At 54.6% G+C, this 24284-nt stretch overlaps 2 protein-coding genes across 2 annotated transcripts in view; one reads left to right on the forward strand and one right to left on the reverse strand.

The window, feature by feature from the left end:
• The window catches only part of LOC142028045 (electroneutral sodium bicarbonate exchanger 1-like), a 36591-nt gene extending 16094 nt beyond the window's left edge, over positions 1–20497 (reverse strand). The window contains exons 1-6 of the mRNA XM_075022155.1: positions 20438–20497; positions 19845–20177; positions 7474–7591; positions 6820–6911; positions 4512–4573; positions 3581–3626 (exon numbers count right to left, since the gene is read on the reverse strand). Coding sequence (XP_074878256.1) covers positions 3581–3626; positions 4512–4573; positions 6820–6911; positions 7474–7591; positions 19845–20177; positions 20438–20497 — 711 coding nt within the window. The remainder of the gene's footprint in view (positions 1–3580; positions 3627–4511; positions 4574–6819; positions 6912–7473; positions 7592–19844; positions 20178–20437) is intronic.
• A 637-nt stretch (positions 20498–21134) lies between these two features.
• Positions 21135–22820, forward strand: LOC142028046 (proline-rich protein 22-like). The gene is made up of 2 exons (XM_075022156.1): positions 21135–21237; positions 21712–22820. The coding sequence occupies exons 1-2, from the start codon at positions 21135–21137 to the stop codon at positions 22818–22820; spliced, it is 1212 nt and encodes a 403-aa protein (XP_074878257.1).
• The last annotated feature ends 1464 nt before the right edge of the window (positions 22821–24284 follow it).

Raw genomic sequence — 24284 nt, forward strand, 5'->3', positions numbered from 1 at the left:
ATAAGGAAGAAAAACACATGTTCCATATATATATGTGCTGGCTCCAGCCTAGTTACCGACATTCAAGAATGAAGGCTGGGAGCCACTGGGCATTGCTTCATAAAAATACTAGCTGAAGAGTCAGCAGTGGGTGAAAAGGCAAAGAGAAATTCCAGACATTTTCAAAAAAAGCAATACAGGACAAAAGAGAACACATTGCTATGCTCTATTTCAAATCCATGGTACAGCCATACCGCACGCAGTTTTGCTCCCTCTCATTCAAAGACACAGTGGAGGAAGGGAAAGGGAAAAGCAAGACATAGATCATAGATGTTTCCAGACATTATCCAAACATAACCATAGTGAATTACCACAAGATACGCCGTGCTGAAATAGAGCCGAGTTCTAGATACATCGTGCAAATGTAGGGATAAGGCACGAGGTGGACATTCTCATGTTTGAATCTCATCTTCGATACTCTCTCCCATTTACTGACATCTGAGAACAACAATAAGACTTAAGAACATAGCACTAACATTTCAAAGGAGCAGGAGTCCTCTTGTAAAGCTTCAAAAGTCATACCACACTGAACGTATATGCAGAAGGGAGCACCTACAATCTGTCCGTATGAACTTGGTGAAAAAGCGCTAGTAACACATTACAAGAAACACACCCAGGTGACACTCTCCCATCAGTTGCTTGCATTAATAGCATTGTCTTTCCTTAACTGTATCTGGCTTCAGTCCTGACATCTTCCCGCAAGAAACAACATGCCAGGCGCTCCCAACCCTGTGAATAAAACCTCATCAGCTTTCCTAACTAAAAAGTAATTTTTTTAAAAACTGAAAAGGACTAGGATTCACAGGAGTAGCGTCATTACATTCACTTCACAGTTCAAAATGGGAGGACAAAAGATAATTGACATGACAAACACCACAGTTACAGACGTTCCTTCCTGGGGGTGCAGTTCGCACACCTAGGAGCTCATGCGTGCAAGAATGGGTGACGCCAGGCAGCAGTCTCCTTACGTGCCTCTGATCTCAGGAAGAAACAGGTAACATGAATACTTTTACTCCATTTGCTAGCAGAAACTAACATCCTGAGGACCAGAGATGGAGCCCAAGATTTGCCTAGATGAAACGCTGACGCAATCAGTTCCTTTAAGGGATGAAATTGTTCGTTTGAGTTTGGCTTCAAGGACTCCCACAGCTGGTGATTAACTAAGAGGTATGCTACAGCGAGGAGCCCGACACACAGATTGCAGGACAACTCATCACGTCAGGCCTCTGAGCTTGCAGTTCTCCGCAGGGCCCGGTGCTGGCTGAGCAGGTGGATGGACTTCCCAGTTCTAGAAATACAAGCTCGGGAATCAAACCCTCCTCAAGCACGCAGGCAAAACTGGCTGCGCTTTAGCGAAGCAAACCAACAACGAGGCTTCGTTTGTTTGGGTGCCTCCTCTCTGACAATGCTCTGGGCTACTTTCTCTTCCTGGCAGTAAGAGGAATAAGTTGCTCTCATACATACCAGCTTCTGACAGGGAAAGAGGATGATCTCGTTCTTGCCTGCTAGGACCAGGGGTGGCAATAACGCAGTCTGCCGAGACTGGAAGGGAATGCCTTGGAGGCGGAAACACGTGGGTGTTCATTACTCCTGGGCACTCGGAATCGCGGGAGGTGATGATGCCAAAGGGCCTGATCCGATTCACAAACTGACACACCTTAGGACTGAAAAGGCTTCTCCTTCAACTAACTTACTTTTCTCTGCAACAACAGCCTCAGGAGAGTAACTTCTTCTTAACCCTTTACACTACAGCAACTACAATGTTTAATCCTAATGTACCTTACAAGAAAACTACTGCGGTCTTCTCTACTAGTGGGCCAACACTGCTGCGCCTGTAAGGAGCGCTTTACGTTTTATTAACCTTTTGAAACAACGCACTAGCTTTCCTTGCAATCGCATTACGTGGGCTTCCTGGGACTTTACATATACACGTTTGTTTTCTCTGGCTAAATCAGATTTGGAACGCAGGGGTGGCCATCTGAAAACACTGCAAAACATTCTTTTTACGTACATCAGTTCTCTGGTGAAGGCAACAACTGAGGAGGATCTTCAGCTAGTGTAAAACTGCAAAGCTCAAAGGACTCGTACTCCAGCTAAAGATCTGCGCACTACTAGGCAGGAATGTCAAATTAAGCAATGCCCAACAGATACAAGTCATTGGATCTTTTCTTTTACAAGTAGGAAAGAAAGGGTACACAGAAAGATAGTGAAGTGGTCTGTAGAAAATGGATGTAAATCATCAAGATTTCCGAGGATTACTCGAATTGCTTCCTGGAGAGGCCAAAATAAGAAAGGAAGGAAGAATATTAACAAGATAGCCACAATTCCACTGTCAAGTACAGTTTTCAGGCTTGGGAAAAAAATAACATTGCAGTTTGCAGGAGTCATGGAAGAGCAGGTTCCAGATATTTTGCTTTTCCTCTTCCCCTTCTTCCCCCTGCTCCCTCCCATCACCTCAGAGCATGCTGCCCTAACAGATTCACAGAAACTGAAGTGAATGAATATCTTAACCCTGAATTAACATGGAAGCATTACTATGGAGAGTGGAGGTGTGCTTTTAAATTTAAGAAGTTCTACATTTAAGAAGCCTCCTCCTTGCCAGCACAACACATGCACTATTGACCTGTTTCAAAAATAAACATATTCCCCTTTTTCGGAATATTGACCCAATTCAGTTACAAAGGAACTGTAATTCAGCTCCAACAAACTCCTGCTTTATAAAGGGGAAACTTTTTCTAGGAATACCTTTCAGTATTTTCAAAAGTGAAAAAGAAAAAAAAAAAAGAACCAATAATTTTCTGTATCAGTTAAGATCAGCACACTTTCTTCAATACTATTTACAATGCTACTACTGTACTCTGAAGATTTGTTTAAACTTAACTAACAGGAGCATTTTTAAGCAGGCAGTATATTGGTCTCATTTCCTCGGGAATGGCAGGGGCTTTCTTCTGTCTCAGGAAAAAGATGACAACAACAGAACTCATCAGCTGTCACCGAGCTTGGCCACAAAGTAATGGCGTCATTAAAAGAACGTCCCCTGGCTCCCACAGCTATGAGGAAAGCACATGCAATTGAGCATTAGATTAGCTGCTATCAAGCTAGCTCACCAGTACTGCCACAGCTCCTGAAAAACTAGGAGGGTCTGACAGCTAGTCAAGCCTGAGAAGTTCAAAGCAGTGGTCAGGTCTGGGGCTGAGAGCGAAACCACGGGAAAGTGCTACTGCAGAACGAATCTGAACAGGAACCAGCAAGGCACGGAGTGCAACGAGCTCCACAAATAGGAGTTTTCATTTGTCCAATTTCAACAGGCAGTAGCTTCTTTGAAGTATTTCTGATAAAAGCATTACTCACGCTAATGCTGCCTGTTGATGACACTTTTCATTTACGTCATTTTTTTCACCCTCGTACTCTCTAGAGAAGTTCCCCATTACTCGCACTTGAAATGCTGCATTTGACAAAACGTCCTCCGTCCCATAACAAACAAAAGATTTGCTCAGCCTAACATTCAGCTAAGCTCCCGTGGACCTGCTTCATCTCCTACCTCTAACTCCTTGACAGCACTTTCAGTGGTGTCGAGATCCAGACCGCTGTGAAACAAACAGAGAGTTAGTCCCACCCCAGCCAAAAAGCAACAGAGCTACGTTCCTTGTAAGAGTTTAAACAACAACAAAACATCATTCCCATTGCACAGAGAAAATACTTAGCAGGCAGATGAATTCCCAGTTTATTGTTCTTAAAAAACATCCAGTCTTCCACAAGGACTGTTCCTTTTCAATTTTCTGCCCATTTGTATTTTGTGCATCTGAGGATACAAAGGATGAGAGATCAGATCTTTTCAGTCAGTCCTCACTAACCTTTAGGACTGGGGTTTTTGACAAGGTGCCCTCAAACCAGCACCTCTCTCTTCCAGCCTATCGCAATGCCATTCTGCTCAAGGGACTAAAAGAAGGAACCGGCAGGACGTGTCTCTCAATCCCCTCCACAGTGCAAACCTGCAGAGGAACGGGCCTTCACAGCATTGGAGCTAGGCCCTGTGATGCTGGGAGTTGGGTACTGCCTGCATCAAACTGTGTTCGCACCTATTAACGACATCTTTTGTAAGCCAGCTTCTCAAAAGTTGTTCATTGCCAGGTATCGGCCCACAATACAATGCACAGGGAGAGAGAAGGTCTCAAAGAAAAGCTGAACCCATTAAGAAGTAAACAAATGTCGCACAAGTGTCACTTGGAAATAAGGAAATAGGGTGGAGTGTAAGGAATTACGGCATGCAAGTATTCGCTGGTATATGGTCTGGCAGGCAGCCACTCTCATATCCTCCACATTCAGGGGCCCCAGCCAGAACTCGGTCAGAGATGAGAACTTTCCTTCCTCTTCAGAAAGGCCCTCTCCTTGCTTAATATGGAAGAAGTTAATGAAAGGAGTTACACAGCGCGCCACAGCAGAAGGACAGATATCACCCACCCAAGACTTACGCTGTGGTCATGAAGTCTTCAGGAATCAGCAGGGACACAAAAGTACGATTCAGGAAGGGACGCTGAAGCGGCGATGAGGGGAAGAGGGTGGAAAGAATGGAAGAAAGCAAGGCGCGATGACAGGCTGCCAAACTCAAACAAATGCAGTGCTCTCTCTACCATCGGGAGATCAAACACCTGCAGGCTGCTCAGAAACGTACGCACACTACTGGCAGTGCTGTCCAAAGGGATTACGCTGAGGGAAAGAGCTCGGTCACAGACAAGAGCAACGTTTCAAGCATCTTCTGAACACCACACGACACCACAAGACAGACAACACGCCTTCCTCTCCAAAATCAACACAGAGAACAAAACAAGGAGGAAGGTTAATCCTCCTGGATCTGACACTATTCCAGCAGAATGCTAATAAGCAAAGCTAAAGAAACAACTGCATTTCAATTCATCCCAAAATAAAGTCATGTGGCAGAATTTCAAAGACTCGGCCTACTTCTCCAAAGGAAAAAGGAGACTAGTGTGGCACGAGATTTAATGCAGCTTCAGGTCTGGAGACAGCCTAATTGGCGTGGTGTTCATAGCACAGTCTCTTCAATTCTGCAGCAGCTAACAACAGTCACTTCCAGAGTAAAGCCAGGCCCTGGCAATGCCTGTACACATCTCATTGCAAAAGCAAATTCACTCACACTCATAAAACCACTCTCTAGGTCCCTGGCTGCCGACCCCAAACGCGCTCCCCCGCAGGAGCTCCCCGGACCCTGCTCGGGGCACCAGGGCTGGGCTCAGGAAGGAGTTTTTCCCCCGGGCAGATTGGCACAGGTCCCAGGGGGGTTCGCCTTCCTCTGCAGCACTGAGCACAGCCCCTTGCCGGGGTCCTCGGGGCCATTTCTGGCCAGCGAGTCCCTGCTGTTGCAGGAGCAGGAGTCCAGCTGTGCCCTCCAGCCCTCCGCCTCTCTTCCCTGGGCCAGCTTGGCAGGGGAACCTCACGTCTCCAGGTCACCTGCAAAACAAGGAGCCTCAAGGAAGCCGACTTTTCCCTGCTGCTTTTAAGCTGGCACACTTCCGTGGGGAGAAGAGAAAGCCTGGGGGTGTGTGTGGGGGTGTCTTAGCTATCTATCTATCTCTCTAAATCTGCTGGGAGGGAATGAAGACGAGGGAGCCAGGCTCTTCTCAAGAGTGCCCACTGAGAGCACCAGAGGCAACAGGCACAAATGAAAACACATGATATGCTCCAGCTGCACATGAGAAAACAACTTTTTCCTGTCTGGGTGGTCAAACACTGGCACAGGTTGCCCAGGGAGTTTGCGGAGTCTCCGTCCTTGGCGATGTTCAAAACCCAAGGGCACGTTGTCCAGGGCAAGCTGCTCTAGGTGAGCCTGCTTGAGCAGGCGGGTTGGACCAGAGGAACTCTACAGGTCCCTTCCAACCTCCACCCTCCTGTGTGAGTCTGTGCTTTGGTTTCACTCCTAAAGCACCTGAACTCAACCCTGATGCCTGCGGGAAAGGATGCTGGGACAAGGCAAGATCCCAGACTCCTCCCCGAGGACTCACCACAAAACCCCATCTACCTAGTCCAGAATATCGTATGGCAGACACACTCAGAAGAGAGAAAAGATCCTTTTATTGCAAACATCAACTGCGGCGGGGGGCGGGCCCGGGAGTCACAGGGCTTCAGCCCGTAACAGGGAAACGGCACCTACAACGACAGAGTCAGAGAGCACTGATAAACCCATGAAGGCAGGAATAGGCATGACTTGGTTCCCCTTTCTTTGGGGAACACCGTTGACGAGGAATTGTTCATAGCCCAGAAGAGAGAGCTATGGCTGGCATCAACCAGGGGATGGCTCTGGCACCTTATCCCCACGGGTAATGCACTTGGAGACCTGCATGCGTGCACAGATGCACAGGGCCCCTGTGCCACGCAGCAGGGCTCGATGGGGAGCCCCTGGGGAGTGGCCATGGAGTTATTTCCAAGCCCCGCGCAGCACCGTCCCTTGCCAGCGGGTCGGACTGACTTGGAGCAGCGCTGAGAGTTGGGAAAGATGGGCAGCAGAGCCTGGTACACACCTGGGCTTCTTGACCTGCTGGACCTTCCTGCTTCTTTTAAGTCCCCATCTCCTTCTCTCTTCCTTCTTTTCTTTTCTCGTTGGCATTCCTTCTCCTCTGCCCAGGCCTGTTTTCTCTTTCTTTTCTTTCCGTTTTCCTTCTCCTGGGGGGAGCCTGCAAACCTTTCCATCCCACAGTATGATTAGGTAGGTAAAGCCAGGATCAACTAGAATCAGTTCTTGATTTACCCAAAGCTGACTCATTTCACCTTCTTTCCTCTGAAACGCTCTTTAGTCCTTCTGTGCATCCCAGGGAGTCTACTGTGCTCCCTGGGGTGGCTGGAGCCAAAGCAACGGGTGCCTACAACAGAAATGTCAGAGTCAGCAGGTGGCAAGGGACACCCTGGAGTAGCAGGCGACTGTTTGGCAAAATGCTGCCTTAGCCCTACAGAGAAGATCCCTCTGGCTGGTTTGCATTAGCCCGTTCTTCCAAGGGCCTCACTTTGGAACACAGGGTTCACACGGGTGTGTGACACTCGGTTCGTTTCTGGCAGCTCAGCAAACACGGGGATACCGTGTCTCGGGTAGGAGGGTAGCCCCTGATGGAGCTGCCATACCTCTGACATTTCGGACTCCACCACCGCGTCTCCCCCAGCTTCTTTGAGGACATCCAGCAGAGAAGCGGGTGGTGTGTGCAGCAAGGCTTCTGCCTGGTGGTCCTTGTCTGCTCTGCCTGCAGGGCCACTTTGCTCTTCCAAATGCAGGTCTAGAAAGGAAAAGCACGTGCAGCAAAGTGACTCCTTGGAAGTAAAGCACACCTAAAGCAAAACCCACCCAAAGCCCTACACCAGCTGTCTTCTCGACATTGAGGTTTCTGGTACCCCAAGCCCCAGCCTGGGACAGCCCTCAGTTCCTCCTCATACCTGTGGCTCTGTCCATGGGGGCTGCCGACTCCCCGGCTGATGGACAGGAGCGGCCAGCCATCTCCTCCACAAAGATGTCACCGCAGTTTTCAATGAGAAACGCCACCAGCACGTTCACCTGCACACATCAAACCCTCAGTCTCAACCCAGGTGCCTGAAAATGTATCACACAGCCCTTCCCACTCCCGACCCTTGCCTCTGCGCAGGAGGCTGTGGTTGTGGGGCTGCTCTTGCAGGCAGCCACCCCACCAGCATTCGCTCAAGAGAGGAGGCAGCCAGGGACCTCTGAGCAGCCAAGCTCGGATGGGCCGGCAAGGCTGCAGCCGGCTGCTCAGTACAGCGCACCTTCTCAGTCACCGCCAGCATGGCCTCAAGGGGGAGCACGTCCTCGTTAGGTGGGCTCAGCAGATTTGGCCCAAGGCAGATGGCCAGGTTGCTGGCGGTCATTCTGCTGCTGGAGGCGTTGTGGCCGATGTGCTGGAGGAGGGCCAGCAGCCGCTTGAGGAGGACGAGATTGGCTCCAGGCAACTTCTCGGCCACCCTGAGGGAACAGGAACTCAACGTTAATAGAGCAGATGTTGCCCACAGCTGTCCCCAAAGCTTGCCCAACACAGGTGGGTTGCGCAGCTTTCCGGGTGCTCTCAGCCAGCGGCCAGTGCTCCTGCGCTTCAGGAAGGAAGCACGGCGTTGCTTCCCAGCTCCTCATTTCACCCAAGCCCAGGCAAGGGAAGGCTCCCTCTCCGTGCCCTTTCCCCCGAAATCTAAGCCCACCGCAGCAAAAGCAAGCTGTCAGAAGACACAGCTTTTTAAGGAGACCGTCCCTTTTCAGGCAAGTCCCAGGCCTCTACCAGTCCCTCCTCAACAGGCAGGCTGCTGCCCACACTTACGCTTTCAGCTCTTCAACCTTCTCCTCCTTGCCGCTCTTCTGCATCGCTGCCATCCAGTCCTCGTAGAGGTCTGTCACGAGGAGCTTGGCGGGGATGCTTCGGAGGAAGTCCTGCAATGCCAGGGGCTCCAGGTGAGCCTCTAAACACTCCAGGCCAGCCAGGAGCTCTTCCAGCTGCAGGTCAGAAGCGCTCACCTTCAAGATGACGGCCAGCAGCAGCGCAGGCTGGCTGCCCAGGTCGACATCCGCACCGTGGTCCAGGGCCTCCCGCAGCTCACGAAACTCTGTCCTGCCGGCAGCTCTTCGGAATATCCCTTCTGTCGACGGTCCTTCCTTGTGCAGGACAGCCAGCATCTCCTGCAGGAGGGGCAGGAGGACAGTTGCTTGGCTGAGAAGCTGCCTTCCAACAGCAGTGACCAAAGCACTGCCCCAGATCCTGCTCCTTGCCCCCCGCAAAGGGGGCTGGCACCAGAAGCGTCTTCTGGGGGTGAAGGGCCCAATCCCCCATCCCCGGAGCTCCTGGGGACACCCACCTCCCCTCTGGAGCAGCGGGAGGGAGGGCTGGGGACCCCCTGCCCAGGCTGGCTTACCTGGATGGGCCGGGGCAGGGAGCCGTCCTCCCCGCAGAGGGCTGCCAGGGGCTGGCCAAAGAGCGCCCTGCTGCAGCCGGAGCCCACCTGCCCTGGCGCCTGGGCAGCGGCCAGGGTCCTCCGATGAGCAAAGGGCCAGGGCAGCCCCATCCTCTTCCTCCTCCTGATGGTGTTCCCTCCTTCCGAAAAGGAAAATGGAGCAAGAGCGTGTCAATGGAGACAGCTGGGCCAGCACTCCCGGAGCCTGCCCTGCCTGCAGCACGGTGCTGAGGGCTGAGGCAGGATGGGCAGGGAGCCAGCAGCTGGAACCACAGCTCCAGCTCAGCGGCTCCAGCTCGGAAGCTCTTGAGAGCCGGCATGCCACCGGGACAACCTGTCCCAGCCCTCGCCCTGCCCTCCTCCAAACTGTGGGCAGCAGGAGAGGCTCTGGGTCCCCGCAGAACCACATCCAGCGGCTGCTGCCCAGCAGGTGTCCTTGCTCGTCCAGGTGACGTCCTCCCTTGGGGTGCCGCACCTGCATGGAGACACTCAAAGGACAAGTGAGCACAGCTCAACCATTTGCAGGACAATGTGCTTCTTTCCAGAACTCACCTGGTGAGCCGCAAAGTCCCCCAGCTTTGATAGATGGGGCTGTCGGTGGCCTTTGCCCTTGCTTGGGACGATCCTGCAAGAAGCAGGCTGCGCTTAGAGAGCAGCCCCGCAGCAGAAAGGGCCACCGGCGAGCTGCCACCCGGCACCAGCAGCCTGAGCGCGGCAGAGCTGGGACCCTCTGCCCTCCTGGGCTCTCTGCCCCACACGGCAGGCTTCCCCCCAGCGCCGCCAGCGAGGATGTGCTGGCATGCCTGGTGGCTCCCCAACCCTCTACGCTCCCCGAGTGGCACCGTGGGACGCTCCCTCCCTCCATCTCTGCCTTACAAGCTCACCCCGCTGGCCGCAGACGCCGGCACAGCCAGAGACGGGTGAAAGGCAGCCATTCTCACCTCTGCCTGGCCCTCCATCAGCCTCTCCAGGCTCCTGGTGCTGAATGTCCTCCACTGGGCAAGAGAGAAGGAGCGGAGGAAGGTGAGCAGCAATGCCTCAGGACCAGGGCTCGGGGACAGAGCCCAGACCGGGGAGACACTCACGGTGTGGCGGCAGCTCAGCTCCTTCTCCAGGGGTCTGAGGGAGGGGAGACGGGTCACGCGGGCTCTCTTGGCTCCTCCTGGTGTCCTGTGCACCGGCAAGGGACAGGGAGAGAGCAGGCTGAGCCCCAAGCTGCCCCTTCTCTCCTGTGAGGCAGCTCTGCCCGAGAGCTGCCCGCAGCCGCGAGGGCACCTCTCCCCAGCTGGGGAGCTGTGTTCCCCCGTCCGGCTGTGCCTGCAGCATCCCCGCGGCTTACCCCAGCAGCGTGCCCACCCACAGCTCCTTCAGCGCCCAGGAGCTGCAGAAAGAGAGGAGAACCAGCGTCAGGACCCGCTGCCCCCCAGCCCGTGGGCAGAGGCGGGCGCCTGTGCAGCCCTGCCCCGTGGGGAAGGACGCCGGAGTGGGACAAAGCCCCGTGGGGCAGGACAGAGACGCTGCCCAAGCCCTGGCTCCCCGTGTCCTGCCAGAGCAGCTGCTTTTGCCCTTCTCTTCTGGGGACCCAAAGGGCACCAAGGGATGCAGGACCTGGCAATGCCCCCATCCCTCCCTGCCAGCGTGCTTCCCGCTCCCTGCCCAGGCTCTGCACGCAGGGCAGAGGCCATTCACAGGATGGCGTGGGCACGGTTGTGAACCTCTCCTGCCCGACCATGGGACGTGGCACCACGACTCACCCAAAAGCGGCAACACAGGAGCCGGTGGACCAGACGAGGATGACGGAGGTCCTGTCCTCATCGCCGCCTTCCTCCTCTTCCTCGTCCCCCGCTGCCTCCTTTCTGCCGCTCAGCACCCACAGCTGGTCCAGGGCCAGGCGGAGCTGTGGGCGCACGCTGGTGCCGCGTCTGCAGAGAGCAGACAGGAGAGGCAGGCGGTGAGCTGGAGGTGACCTCCTGGGGATCCCCCCGGGCAGAGCCCCGTCCCCCACTTGCCCTTGGGACAGACGGACGGACAGCGATGGGCGCCTCCAGCACCCACCAAGGTGCCGGGGCCTGGGGCTGGTGCCGGGGTGTCCCTGCCCCGGGGCCAGGGCCAGGGCTGGGGGAAAGGCGGCTGGGGGAAAGGCAGCTGGGCTCTGAGGGTCTTACTGCAACTTGGCGATCACCAGTTCCTCCTGGAGGAGGAGAAGGCGTCTCTCGCTCCTCTTGCGGCCCCGGGTCAGCCGCACGTCCGCGCTCAGCACCAGCTCGGCGTCGGCGAGAGCCTCCCTGCAGAGCAGAGAGCGGCGGGCATGAGAAAGGCCACTGCCACCGCGGGTCCCGGCCGTGCCCCCGAGGCACAGGGAGAGCCCACCTGGAGCCGCAGCAGCAGTTGGCCTGGCCCATCCTGCCCGGGAGAGGAGGACCCTCGCCGTGGACCAAGGACGCGGGCCACTCGGCGACAGCGGGGATGGGAGGCGAGGTGCCGGTGCCGGCGAGGTGCTGCTCGGCCGGATCCTGCCTCCTCCCAGCGCTCCTGTGTGCCAGCACAGCTCCGTGCTGCTGTCTCTGGTGGCTGTGGGCTCCAACTGACCAACATTCTGAGCCCAACGACCAACATTCTGAGCCCAACGGAAAGTGGGAGGGGCACCCACCCAGTGGGTGAGAGTTCTCTCCAGTATGGCCGTCTCTGCCTGGCACTGGGGAGCCCCGGGCGGGCTGGACGGACCCAGCAGAGGGGAAGGACCGTCTCCCTCCACCTCTTGCCAACGCTTTGCCTCCTGCAGCCCAGGAGGCAGGGAGCCGCCTTTGCCCCAGGGGCACTTTTCTGGCTCGAAATCGCTCCACTTGGCGTCCACCATCACCCCAGGTGTCTGCACAGCTGCTTTCCAGCTGGGTGTCCCCCAGCATTTACTGGCGCAAGGGCTTCTTCGTCCCCAGGTCTCCAGGACTTTGCTCTTCCCCTTGGGGAACTACAGGAGGTTCCTGTCAGCCCCTTTCTCCAGCCTGTCAAGATCCTCCAGGTTGACAGCAGGACCCTCCGGCGCATGAGCCTCTCCTCCCGCTTCTGTGCCACAAGCTGCAAGCTGCCGGAGGGTCCGCTCTGCCCCATCTCCCAGACCAGGGAATGTGAACAGATCCCACGTGGTGCAGCGCAGGGGGGGGCAGACATGCACTTTGATAGGCCATCACTTGTCACAGGAGGTTCAGAAATTTAGGGGAAAAATCCATATTGGTTTGGGTATTATTTACACAGTGCTTCCCCTTTGTATTCCTGCAAGCTATTACAAGGTGTTCAAAATGTCTCCTTTTTCATTTGAATGTCACAGCTCTTCACAGTGCTGATGTTGCGTGTAACACTGGATCAGGTTGTACTCTCGCATAGATTGTTAGGTAGTATGTAGCCTAGATTATTAGGGAGAAGATAGCAGATTATCTGCATTAATTGTGCTAACACCAACGACAGAAGGTTGTGTCTAGCTCTTGAGCCGAAGGATAGAAATCCAAGGCGTCTATTGAACGCAGTGGGCTATTGATCAGCAGATTGAACTCACCGTGTTCAAAAAAGAAAAGGTACGTGAGAAAGGCGTATTCCATCTTGACTGCTACAATGCGTGGTTTTGTAGGTATGAAGATAAATTATCCATGCCCCTCCCGCCACCCCCTTCCAAAAAAAAAAAGGACTAGAGAAAAAAGATTCAACTTCTGGAGCAATGGGGCTTTTAATAGCCAAGTAAATTTCCCTAGATCATTCCCATTCGATGAGCCACTTTGCCTTACATTCTGCCTCTACTTGGTACCAACAGAAGACTCGGTACCTGTGCCATGCTACAGGAGACGTAGAATTTCGTGCTGATCCAGAGCTTTCCACCTACAGCCAAAACCGGGGCGAAGCTTTCCTCCACCTCAGCCACTCCCTGGTGCCTCTTCCCCAGGGAAAGTCTTTCCTCTGTCACTCTGTGCTCATAGCTGGTCACAGGCAATGCAAGCCCCAAGCCTCAGCCACCGTCCCAGGTCACCAACCCCCTTTAGCCATAAGCAAGCTCTCAAACTCCTTTGCGGCTGCAGGAGAAGGGTTGTTAATAGAAATGGATGCACACGGCACAGTCTATTCCAGAATAGCCACAGCGGTTAAAAGCTTTCCATGTCCTGGATTGGTGGTTTTCAGGACCAGCTCCTGGGTGCCGTTGCACGAGGCTAGCGATAGCTCTATTTCATGCAGGTAATTCAGGCTTAATCCTTTGTCCCCACAGGCCCAGCGGCACAGAAAGTCACCGTGGGCTGTGTTTGAGCAGCCTGCTCCACTGGACTTGTGGCAAACGGCCGCATCCTTGCTCTTCTGTTGTCCGCGTAGGGTCCTGGTCAATACCACAAGCTGTTTTCCCTGGAAATGACCATCGTGGCTAAAGACAGACTCCTCCTTGTGGACGCCAGCCAAGCTGTGGGAACGTCTCTGGCACCCATGCTGTGCCAGCTTTCAACCCCCAAGAGACTGGAACTGAGGCGGGTCCAACAGGAAGAAAATCTGCTATTTTCACTGAAAGAGGGGAGCGACCACCGGCACTGAAGAGCCATTCATATCCTGCCGAAAGCCACAGGGAAATGCAATGTGTGGTGAGCTTAGGCAGGAATACTCCTGTCCGAGGAGCAGCACGCTTGGTTATTAAGGCTTTATCACACTTGGGTGATAAGGCTTTATCCTTGGCTTTCCCGCCGTGCTGACCGCTGTGGCTGCTGCCTGTTCTTTCCTGCCATGCTGGCTGCACCCACCTGTGGGGCTGTCCTTGGGAAGGGCACCAGAACCGATAAAGCCCCTGGGAGAGGGGCGGGAACAAGCTTTTCTCCAGAGATTTGCCAGAAGCTCTCCAGAGCATCCCTTTTCCAGCCCATGAGATGCTCTGTGTGACAAGGGAAGGTGCCCGTCGGTCCAATGGATGAGGCCCTGCAGGGCTCCCATCAGGGTCCTTTGACCTACCCATCTTCCAGCCACCACTCCAGGGGCTGGGGGTCTCACGAAGGGCAGAGCCCTGTCCCCCACCTGCCGTTGGGACAGACATTGGTGCATCCAGCCATTAAAACCTGCCGAGGTCAGCTAACTAGGAAAAAGAGATGAGCCACACTGCGCATGCCCAAAGGGCGGACACTATGTCAAGGATAACATAAATAAGTATACGATTAGAACAATATAAGCTTGCCTTGCTGTAGGTAACGGTATGCACGATAGGCAGAACGATCCCCCATGCATCCAGCGCTGCAATAAAGAATGCCTGCTTTCTAAAACTCCAAAATTGAGCCTCAGAGAGTTTCTTCGACTGGCTTTTTCGGTTACACACCCCTACCTCTGACTGGCAGGACAGAAGAGAAGATCACTCGGGCACCTGTCCCTTTCACTCGTGCCACTCGAGTCCTGCTTGACCTTGCCCGGGTTTTGCTTTACCGTGTCCTGGTGCCCGCGTGGAAAAGGAGCAGGGGAAAGCGGTCTGTGCTTCGAACCAGCGTGCCAGCCTCCCCGTGACATCCCGGAGCACTCCTGGGCGGTCAGCACCACAGGGGCCTCCTATTTCTTCTGGCAAAGTCTCAGCTCCTCCTCTCTTGCTTGCTCCTCCTCCCCCATCCAGATGCTCCTTCTCTAGGTGGTGGAAAGCATATTCTGCTTTCCTTGACTTCCACATGGCCCCTCGGTTTCCAGCAGGCTTCCCACCAGTGCCTCTGCAAGCCTGTTCTTAAGTGCAACCGAAAGGAGAATTTTCTCTTTATTATTCCCACACCTCAGAGGCAATTCTGCTTTCACTGATCTGAATGGAAATTTGTGAGTAAAGATGATGTTTAGATTTGTCTGCAGTGCCACAGTAGACTTCACAGGGCCCTGCCCACCTTCAATAAATGTCAGCTTTGCGTTGCGGTTTTCACTGGAGTGACAGCTACTGAATTGGAGAAGACCCATGGGAGAAAATAAACTGATGACAGAAGTTTTGAACGATGGGCTTGGGAACCACAGATGCGCGTGTTTATGGAGTACCTCTCTTTCAATCTCCTGAGAGGATTTTTTCCTCTCATCACCTGAGTAGGATGGAAATCTTTTCGGTCTGGTGGATTTGGTATTTTTAACTTCACTTTTTACTGTGTTGCGAAAAAAATGCACGCAGCCTTACCGTTTACATCCCACAGTGTTACCCGCTGGGCAGAAACGTCTGAGGCTTTCACATCTGTTCCATACCTCTGCTAACACTCTGCCAGTCTTGATCCGGTCAAATGAGAGCAGCTACTGCGAATAACGTTCTCGACTTCCCCATCTCCTCACTCTGGTTTTCCTCTGTTTCTCAGGCATATGCTTTCTCGAGACTGCATATGAGGGTGAGAGATTACTAAAGTCCTTCCTTATTCCTAAAGGCATCTGAAAACTCTGTTAGGAGTCACTTGCTGTAAGATTATCTCCTGAAGTCATCGCAGAAATATCTAAGATTTCGCAGAAATTCTTTTGAGGCTCAGGAAGGTATGATTCTTTTCTTATGCTCAGTTTCACAAAAGTCTCTGTAGCCTTGGTCTCATCTTCTTTAATGCTACGTTTGAGGATTAGTGGTTCTCCCAAACAGGGTGCCCTGCTGTTGAATTAGCCAGGCACAGCACAGAACCCTTGGTCTGGCCACGGTGAATACTTTTTTGGATAGGCTCAGATGAGCACAGTGAGTTTATGTTGTTTCAAGGATTTGCTGCAACATCTGTGCCTTTTTTGACCCAATACTGCAAGCTGTTTAAAGCCATACACTTCCCCCCCGCCCCGCTCCAATGAACCAGTCTGAGACTCTGTAGAGCACAGGATTATTGCACTATAATATAAGGTATTAATATAGCAGCAAAGCAGTCTTCCTTGCTGGAATACCTACCTAGCCTTCCTACCACGATAATATTGTTTCATAATGGGTGTACTGGAATGAAGATGCTCATAAATGCAACGTGAATATTTGCTGACTGCAGGTATTTTTACAGTGCTGATCCCTCTAATATGGAGGCAGATGTAACAATAGTCACCCGTGTACTTCTACGAGCCTGTGCAATGTTTAGTTTGTTAATGGGCTGGAGAGTGATTTCTGATGATGATTCATGCCTTATCAGAAAGGGAAGAAGTGGATGTGGAAAGGGCAGGAGAGACTGGGAGCTTAAGCTTATAAATCTTGGTAGCATCTGACAGTTCATCCAGTCTCAGTGGAAACTGTTTGGGAACAGCGCTAAGCACTGGATCTCGGTGAATGGTCAGAGTCGGGTGGGAGAAGGCACCGTGGCTTTATTCAGATCTTCCCTTCAGTTGACTTCAGTAAGAGTGGACGAAAACCCTCTTGCAAAGAAGCACTTTTGCATCTTCCTCCAGACTTTGAGGGGTTTTGCCTTTTGATTTCTACTAATGGACAGTCTTTAAAATATTTTCCCCTGGAAAAGTATATTGATCTATGTGTTCCTTACTTATCGATGGGTGTTGCCATTAACTGTTTAGATAAAGAAGCTCTGTTGTATCAGAACCACTAGAGGAATATTGTTACAGAACTGTATGGAAGTGGTGGTATAATTTAACTATGATTGCTCAGACAATCGTAGCAGGTTATTTTTATCAAAAGAATTGGTGCTGACTTGGAGTTGCTAACACTTATGGAAGGTCATTTTATGAAGCATAAATCATGGGTAAAACAAGTGTGTTAAAGGTGATGGTAGGATGGGATTCAATGTGAGCCTTACAGGCCAGGGGAGATTTCATAAATCAGACAACCAAGTAGATGGCTTCCTTGTGAACTGGTATGCATCTGGGATTAATTTAGGGACTAATGCCATTGCACAGTTGTGGCCTGATAGTACATTTCCCTTAAAGACATTTTTAAATAGGAAGCTGAGGATTCGACTCAATTTGTACAAGTTCCTGTTTCCTCTGAGAAATACTAAGGTTTTGCTCTAAAACTAAAAGATGCCCAAGCTGAAAGAGCCTTAGCTTTCAAACAAAATCAGTGCTTTCCATGGGAAACACCCACAGACTCTTTAAAGATATTTTTCTAGAGCCCTTCACACATCCTCCGCAAAACTACTCCTTTTTCTTCCTAAACAGCTCTATTGGCAGTGTAATTTCTTCAACTACCAAAACACGGGTTTGAAATGCAATTGCTAAACTGCTGTGCAACTTTGGACAAGGCATCTTTAATTTACTTTCTGTCAAATTCCAACACAGTGGGAAAAACCTGTTTCTTTTTCTCTTTTCACATTCTGAGTGAGAGTAACATAGTTCAGCTGGAAGGGACCTACAAGTCCCTACTAGTCCTCCTGCCTGACCGCTTCATGGCTGACCAAAAGTTCAAGCATGGTATTAAGGGCATTGTCCAAAAGCCTCTTCAACACTGACAGGCATGGGGCACCCACCACCTCTCCAGGAAGCCTGTTTCAGGGTGTGACCACCCTCTTGGGAAAGAAATGTCTCCTCACGTCAAGTCCAAACCTCCCCTGACAGTGTGGTAGCAAATGTCCCTTGGTGCCTTGGTAAGGAACGGTGAGGAAACCGTGCATGCTCTCTACATCTCTGCAGAGTTCCTGCAGAGGGAACCAAACCCCTGTCTTTCACCTCTGGCAGCACCACAACCAAAGGAACGTCTGTGGCCTAGATGCCCTCATTTACAGAGTCTGAAGGTACAGATCCATTTTGGCACCAACGCACAAAATGGCAAGGAGAGTACCTCTCTTAATCTCTCAGTACTCAAAATACTAAATCCTAAAGGAAAAGGAGACTTGCCAGGGTTTCAGATAAGATCTGAACATCTTCCCACAAACCGAGGTAGGCAAAGAACTCTCGGAAAGGTTCAAGTCACAGGTGAGCTGTGGAAGTTTCACCCATGGCTGAAGCGCCTTTGGTATCCCCTATAAACACGGCCAACGGGTGTGTTTAATAGAAAGGCTGCACAGCTGGGTTTCAGTGGGACAAGGGGTTGTGATGGCAATAGCAGCAATGGGCTATTTTGACAGTTTGGAAGAGCTGTCTGTCCTTTGCCTGGCTGGCCTTTGGTCACGGATCCAAATGGTCCACGTCTGAATACCACCAACCTTTCCTTCCACCACACCGGGGTCACCTCCGCGCACTTGTTTCTCAAAGCCTGACTTACTTCCGTGGCGGGCTGTTGGCACCCACCATCCCAACCTATGGCTCTGGTTACGCTTTGGCTTGCCACCAGGCTGCGGCTGCCGAAATCACCCCCCTTACGCCCCACGAAAAGGGGTTGTGTCCAGCCACATCAAGTCCCTGCTCCTCCTGGCTGCGGGGCCACATAGGCTGTAGCTCTGGCGCAGAGAGGGGACGGCGAATAAGGGCGGTCTCTGCGCTGCACGCTTGGTTCCTGCCATGACCCGACAGAAGAGGAACAGCACCAGGCGTCTCCTTGCGAGCCGAGTGGCAGAGGAGGCGCCAGGGACACCCAGCAGCTGGGCCCAGGGCATGGCCGCCAAGGGCAGGGAGAGACCCCCGGGCCTCCTGGGCACAGCGACAGCCCGTGCAATGATTGCTGGAGGTGACTTGTCGGTACGACGCACGCCTCCCGCCGCCCCCTCAAGGGAAGGTGAACCTCCGGGGAGGAACGCAGTGCACACGTAAAGGATCGGTTCCGTGGTGGCTCCCTAAGCAACGTGACCTGCAACTTTGGACGTCAGCAACACCGGGGAAGCTTGGTACGCTGACTCTGAAAAGTAACACGGAGGGTGGAGCGGAGCCGAGACCCCGCGGCCAGGCTCTGTGATCGCAGGGGTAGGCAACCGGAACGATCGGAATGAGAGCGCTTGGTCCCTGCATTGAATCCACTGAAGCAAGGAGGTAAAATAACGGCGGTTCTGTCGAGCTAACGCCCTACACTTCTGGTTTCTATCACACGTGCCCACTTCTGGGGTACTCACACACAACAGCAGGTCTTTTGGGTGAACTCTGCTCATTATAATACCAAAACACACCTCCACCCCCAAAGGTACCCACCTCCAAGGTGCGACCACCCCCCCACTGAGCACATGCTCTGAATTTTCTCCAGCGTATACCTTTAAAAGCAAACCGAGAGAACTTTATACCAATCAAAGGAAAGGTATGTATGACTAGAGTCACTCAAGCTCCACCGAAAAACTCAGAAAACATAAAAGGGCTTAAGAGAGGAGAAATGTCAGGGAAGACACCATCACAGACAAGTCGGGAGGACATCGCTGACTTCTGGGATCAGTCGATGAGCTGAGCCTCTCTCCCCCCCCGCCACACGGATGCCTATTGCATGAGATTCAAACACTCGGCTGTACCGAGTGCTTCCCCGGGAAACTTAGAATTCTTTAGAGCTCTTTTCTTTCATCATTTCATGCGCTTGTAGGCAACTGTATTGCCACCTGCACGTGCTTTGCAGACAGTCTATTTATCACGGGCAATCCAAAAGCACCTGTACCGTTGCTTTAATAAACTGCGCTGCTCATTCATCTAGTCGTGATGAAAAACAAAAGAAAAGAGAAAGCCCCAAACCCAAACGTAAAGGAGCCTCACCGCCGGAGGACGAGCTCTCCTCTCTCACAGCAGCCTGGGGGAACCACGGGCAGAAGAGGTGAAGCCAGCCCTGGGCTTGGGGTTTGAGGACTGCTCACCGCTTCCCCAGCCACCCTCCCTGGGTGGCAAACTGCTGCAGCACGTTGAAGGCAGAGAGCAGGGCCCAGCTCTGCACCACCAGCGCTTTGCCGGGACACAGGCAGCCTGAGCAGAGCCTGGACCTCCCCGTCCACCTCACCGCAGACAGCCAGAGCACACCCAGACACCCAGGCATCCTCCACGTGGAGGCCACTTCCCACCCCGGCTGGCCAACGCGACGGGCTGCCTACCTTCTTCAAGGACGTCAGCAGTTTGATGCTGACGAAGCCCATCTTGTTCTTCTGGACATGTTTCAGGAGGAAAGCATCCTTGGCCAGGTTCTCGTCAGAGAGCTGGAATTCCACCTGGGACACAACCCTCCTGACCAGCTGCCCGTCAGGGATGGCGTAGCTGCAGTCCAAGAGATCAGCCCCCAGAACATCGCTCGCATCGCAGAAGCTCCCGGCAAAGCAGCAGGGACGCGGGTGTGACTTGGTGGCCTTTGGGATGTGCAGCACCGCCCGGTCCCAGCCACAGCGGTGCAGATGGCAGAGTGTTGAGGAGCGGGGCGGCTCAGCTGCGCTCTGAAATGAAACGGAGTTTTATGGTTTTAGAAGCGCGCTTGCCTTCACACCCCCAGCATCGGTCCCTGCCACAAGTTACGCAGCAGATGGCCTTGCACAATCTTGCAGCCAGAGGTGCCTCACAAACAGAGTGCAATCTCTTTGATTAACAGGATACAGGCCAGGAGAGATCTTTGGCCTCCGGTTCACGGCAGTTGTCCCGACTCCCCAGGCCACACACTGTTCGCACAGCGGGAGCGAGAGGCCTGTGTCCTTGGTACCAGGGTGTCCTTGCTAGTGCCGAATCCTCCAAGCACGAGGAGGGGATGTACTAGCCCCATCCCTGGGGTCCCGTAGAGCGCAAACAGCCCCAGCACCCCGACACCGGACGTTGGGCAGAATCCAGTGCTTTTCTGGGAGCACGCGGCGGTGGGTACCGTCTCCTCCTGGGTGTCACGCACCCAGGGAAAGCGCCGCCCCCTCCGAGGGGGATCCAGAGCTGCTGCTTTTCCCATCAGGAGACTAAAAGACCTGACAGCACTACTGGAGCAAGGGCTGGGGGAAAGCGTGCCACCGAGCGACACCGCGTGACCTTCCTTTGCGCCCTCGAGGTCCTTTTTCCTATTTCTGCCTCGCTCCGGTCAACGCAGCGAACAGAAGCACGGGCAACAGTCACAAATGCATTTGCCATCTGGCACAAGGAGGCTGCGGCTGCAGCTTGGTCCCCGCTCGGCTCGGCTGCATCAACTTGCTCTTCTTCCCCCACCGGAAAAATACTGTTGAAAGCAAAGAGGATTTGCACCCGCAGACCCCGGGAGCCGCCTGTAGGCCCCAGGGGCACCCTAGCCTCCCTTAACCCTTTCCCTCCCCAGGACGAGCTGGGGAGGCTCTTGGGGGTGGGGCGGAACACAGGGAGCCCCCGCATTCCTTCCGGGGAGACGCCAAAGAGTCCTTGGCAGCCAACGGCCAGAAGGGACCATGGCGCGGCCACCAGTGCAGCTCCCACCGCGTGGGCCCTGGGGCCCCCCGGCGCCCCAGCTTTTCCAGCCCTTCGTGCTCCCCAAAACCTTCTACCCTCAAGGTAGGGACCGACCACAACCCCTGCAGGCCAGGGATGCTTTTGGGGACCAAGAGCGGAGGTGACCGCCGGCCATCGCTCCTGTCTCTCTCTTTTAGGCTCAGCCAACCTGTGCCGCCTGCCCGCGTGGGAGCAGCCCTTCCCTGCAGCCCAGGCACCCCAGGCCCCCCAGGCACCACCAGCAGGTATGGCACCCCAGTCTGTTCTGGCACCTTCGCCATCCCCATCACACCCGTTCCCCCGGCACTTTTCGCATGGGGGTTCAGCAAGCCCCGGTGAGCATCCTTGCCCTCGCCTGGGCGGTGCGTGCCCAGGAAAGCTCATCTGCAGAGAATTCCCCAAATATTTGGGGCCACCTCTCCCATTTCACCTCCTAGACGCGAGCCTCCTCCCTGATTTGCAACCCCGTCCCACCGGCACAGCAGCTCACCCCATGGGGATCGCCCCAGCCACAAGCTCCCCACGCCCCTGGCCCAGAGCTGGGGGATGTCGGCCATCGGGGGCCGGCTCGGCGGGTGCCCCTGGAGAGTCCCCCCGGCCCAGCACGGCTCCCCCTCACCCACACAGGTCTGCAGAGGGCTCCATGTGGCTGCCTCTTCGATCCCCGGGTCTTTGGCATCCAGTGGACAACCACCCACCTGCCTCCACCGGCCACCGCCACGCTCGGCCAAGGCGCCGCTTCTCTGCTGGGTGCTGCCCTGTGGGGTCCCGGGGGCTGCGGGGCCCCCCTGGCCTGGACAGCCCCAGGGACCCCCCAGGGCCAACCACAATACCTCGCACCCTACAAAAATCAGAGGAGTGGGGTGGCCCCAGCCCCTCTGGAGCTGCCAGTGTCCATCCCCGGCTACCAGCACATCGAGGGGCAGTTGGCACAGATCAACATCCCCAGCACGGCCACCCCTGTGGGGGCACCCCTGGGCAGCGATGTCTCCCCCAGCCCCTGCGCTGCCACCCACAATCAAGCCACTGGGGACACCGCAGGCGACCTTGCAGTGTCCGAGGAGATGCTCCTGGAAGAGGCCCTAAGGCTCTTCGATTGCTCCCTGGATGGAGTGGGGGTCAGCCAGGATGGTCCCAGCAGCGGCCCCATGCCTGGGGACCCTGCTGGCACCAGCGGAGAGGGGAGAGGGATGGCCCCAGCCCCCCCAGCGATGCCAACACCCATCCCCGGCCACAAGGACATCGAGGGGCCGTTGGCCAAGATCAACACCTGTGGCATGGCCACCCATGTGGGGGCACCCCCAGGCAGTGACGTCCCCCCCAGCCCCTGCGCTGACCCCCACAATCAAGCCCTTGGGGAGCCTGTAGGTGAACTTGCAGCGTCTGAGAAAGTGCCTCTCCAAGAGGCCCTAGTGCTCTTTGGTTGCTCCCCGGATGGAGTGGGGGTCAACCAGGATGCTCCCAGCAGGAGCTCTATGCCCGGGGACACTGGTGGCACCGGAGCAGCCACCCCCAACCGCGACTTCAGCTCGCTCTCGCTGCCTGAGGAGCTGCTCACCCCTGACTACTGCATCCCCGAGCTCAGCAACATCATGCTGAGCCTAGAAATATTCAACATCATCAGGATGGAGCCCCAGGAGCTGTGAGAGGATGCCGGGATGGACCTGCCACCATCCCCACCTGCCACGGCAGGCAAGCGGAGGAAGAGGCAGGCGCAGAGCTCCTTGCCAACGCCACCCAGCAAGCGCAGGGCTCTTGCAGCCAACGTGGGGGTGTGTGTGGGGGGTGGGGATTAGACAGGGGTGAGAGGGATGGAGATGGGGGGAGTGGGGGGTGGGAGAGGAGGCGTGGGTATTTGTTGAAGGGGAGGTCGGGGAGGGGGGTAGGGAGGGGTTAGACCAGCTTGGATGGGACCTTTTCTCTTGTCTTTTCAACTAAAAGCTCCTTCTCCAGAACCGCTCCCTGCCTGTGTGGGAGGGGGAGGGAGAGCAGGGGGCACCAAAAAACAGCACCCGAGAGGTGCAAAAGCCCTGCTGAGCCCCAGATCCGAGCCGGGGAAAGCCCCGAGGGGAACCGAGCCACCCCCAGGGCCGAGTCACCACCAGCGGGGCAGGCAACGGTGGGGCGGCACACGGACGACTCCCCTCTCCCCTTCCCCAGGGGGAGCAGCCCTTTGGTGGGGAAGCCAGGACAGACAGGTCCCTGCAGGACTCACGGGCACGGCCCCACACAGAAAGCAGCACGCAGCCCCTGCGACAACGACAGACCTTGGGGGCCGGGGGGGACACAGGCACACACGACAGCAAGGGCTCCAACGCCTTCATCTTGAACCCCACCAGCGTCCCCTCCAGTGGGGACGGGGCTCGCTGCAGAGCCCTTCAAAGCCTCAAGACCATCACAGCCTTCCTCAGGTCCCACTGACCTCAGCCCCAGAGAGCCCAGCTTTGCCTCACTGACACAGCAAAATAACCCCAAATCACCCCAAGAATGGCGAGGGAGGGAGCTGCGGGCCAGGCAGGGACCCTCCTCCCCTTGTCTGCCTGCACCCATTTACACCCATTTACCAGCAAAACTCTCCCTGCAGGATGCAATTTGGTGGGAGCAAGATTTGTGGGTATGTCTGCACCCAAAACGCAGCAGTACGTGGCACCCTTTAACTGGTGTTCTTCCCAAGCCCATTCACCTTTGCAGAAAAAGGGATTGTCATCCTGCACATGGCACAAAGCAGGACACACACAGCCCATGGTGGCTGAGAGGGTTATAAGGGAATAAAGGCACTGAGCTGGTAAATTCAGCCACCAGCACTTGAAATCAGACAGTGAGTCCCAACTCAAGAAGCGCTCGCTCTCCTCCCTGCCATCACGCCTCACCATCGAGCTATTCAAGCCGTGCCATTGTACCAGCTGTCCCAAGGGTGGCCCACAGCATCTGCCCAGCTTCAGCAGGCACCAAGGCCAACCCTTACGCTTCCCCTGCCTGACCCTCCGACTCAGCTCCAGCCCTTCTGGGGCAGCCCGTGCAATTTGCCATGAGCTGCTGTTAACACTCACGGGCCCACTGACAGTACTGGATTTACTCCAGTTTATGTCAGGAACAGTGAGCTCACCCAG

This window comes from Buteo buteo, unplaced genomic scaffold (genome assembly GCF_964188355.1).
Source record: "Buteo buteo unplaced genomic scaffold, bButBut1.hap1.1 HAP1_SCAFFOLD_116, whole genome shotgun sequence".
NCBI lineage: Eukaryota > Metazoa > Chordata > Aves > Accipitriformes > Accipitridae > Buteo > Buteo buteo.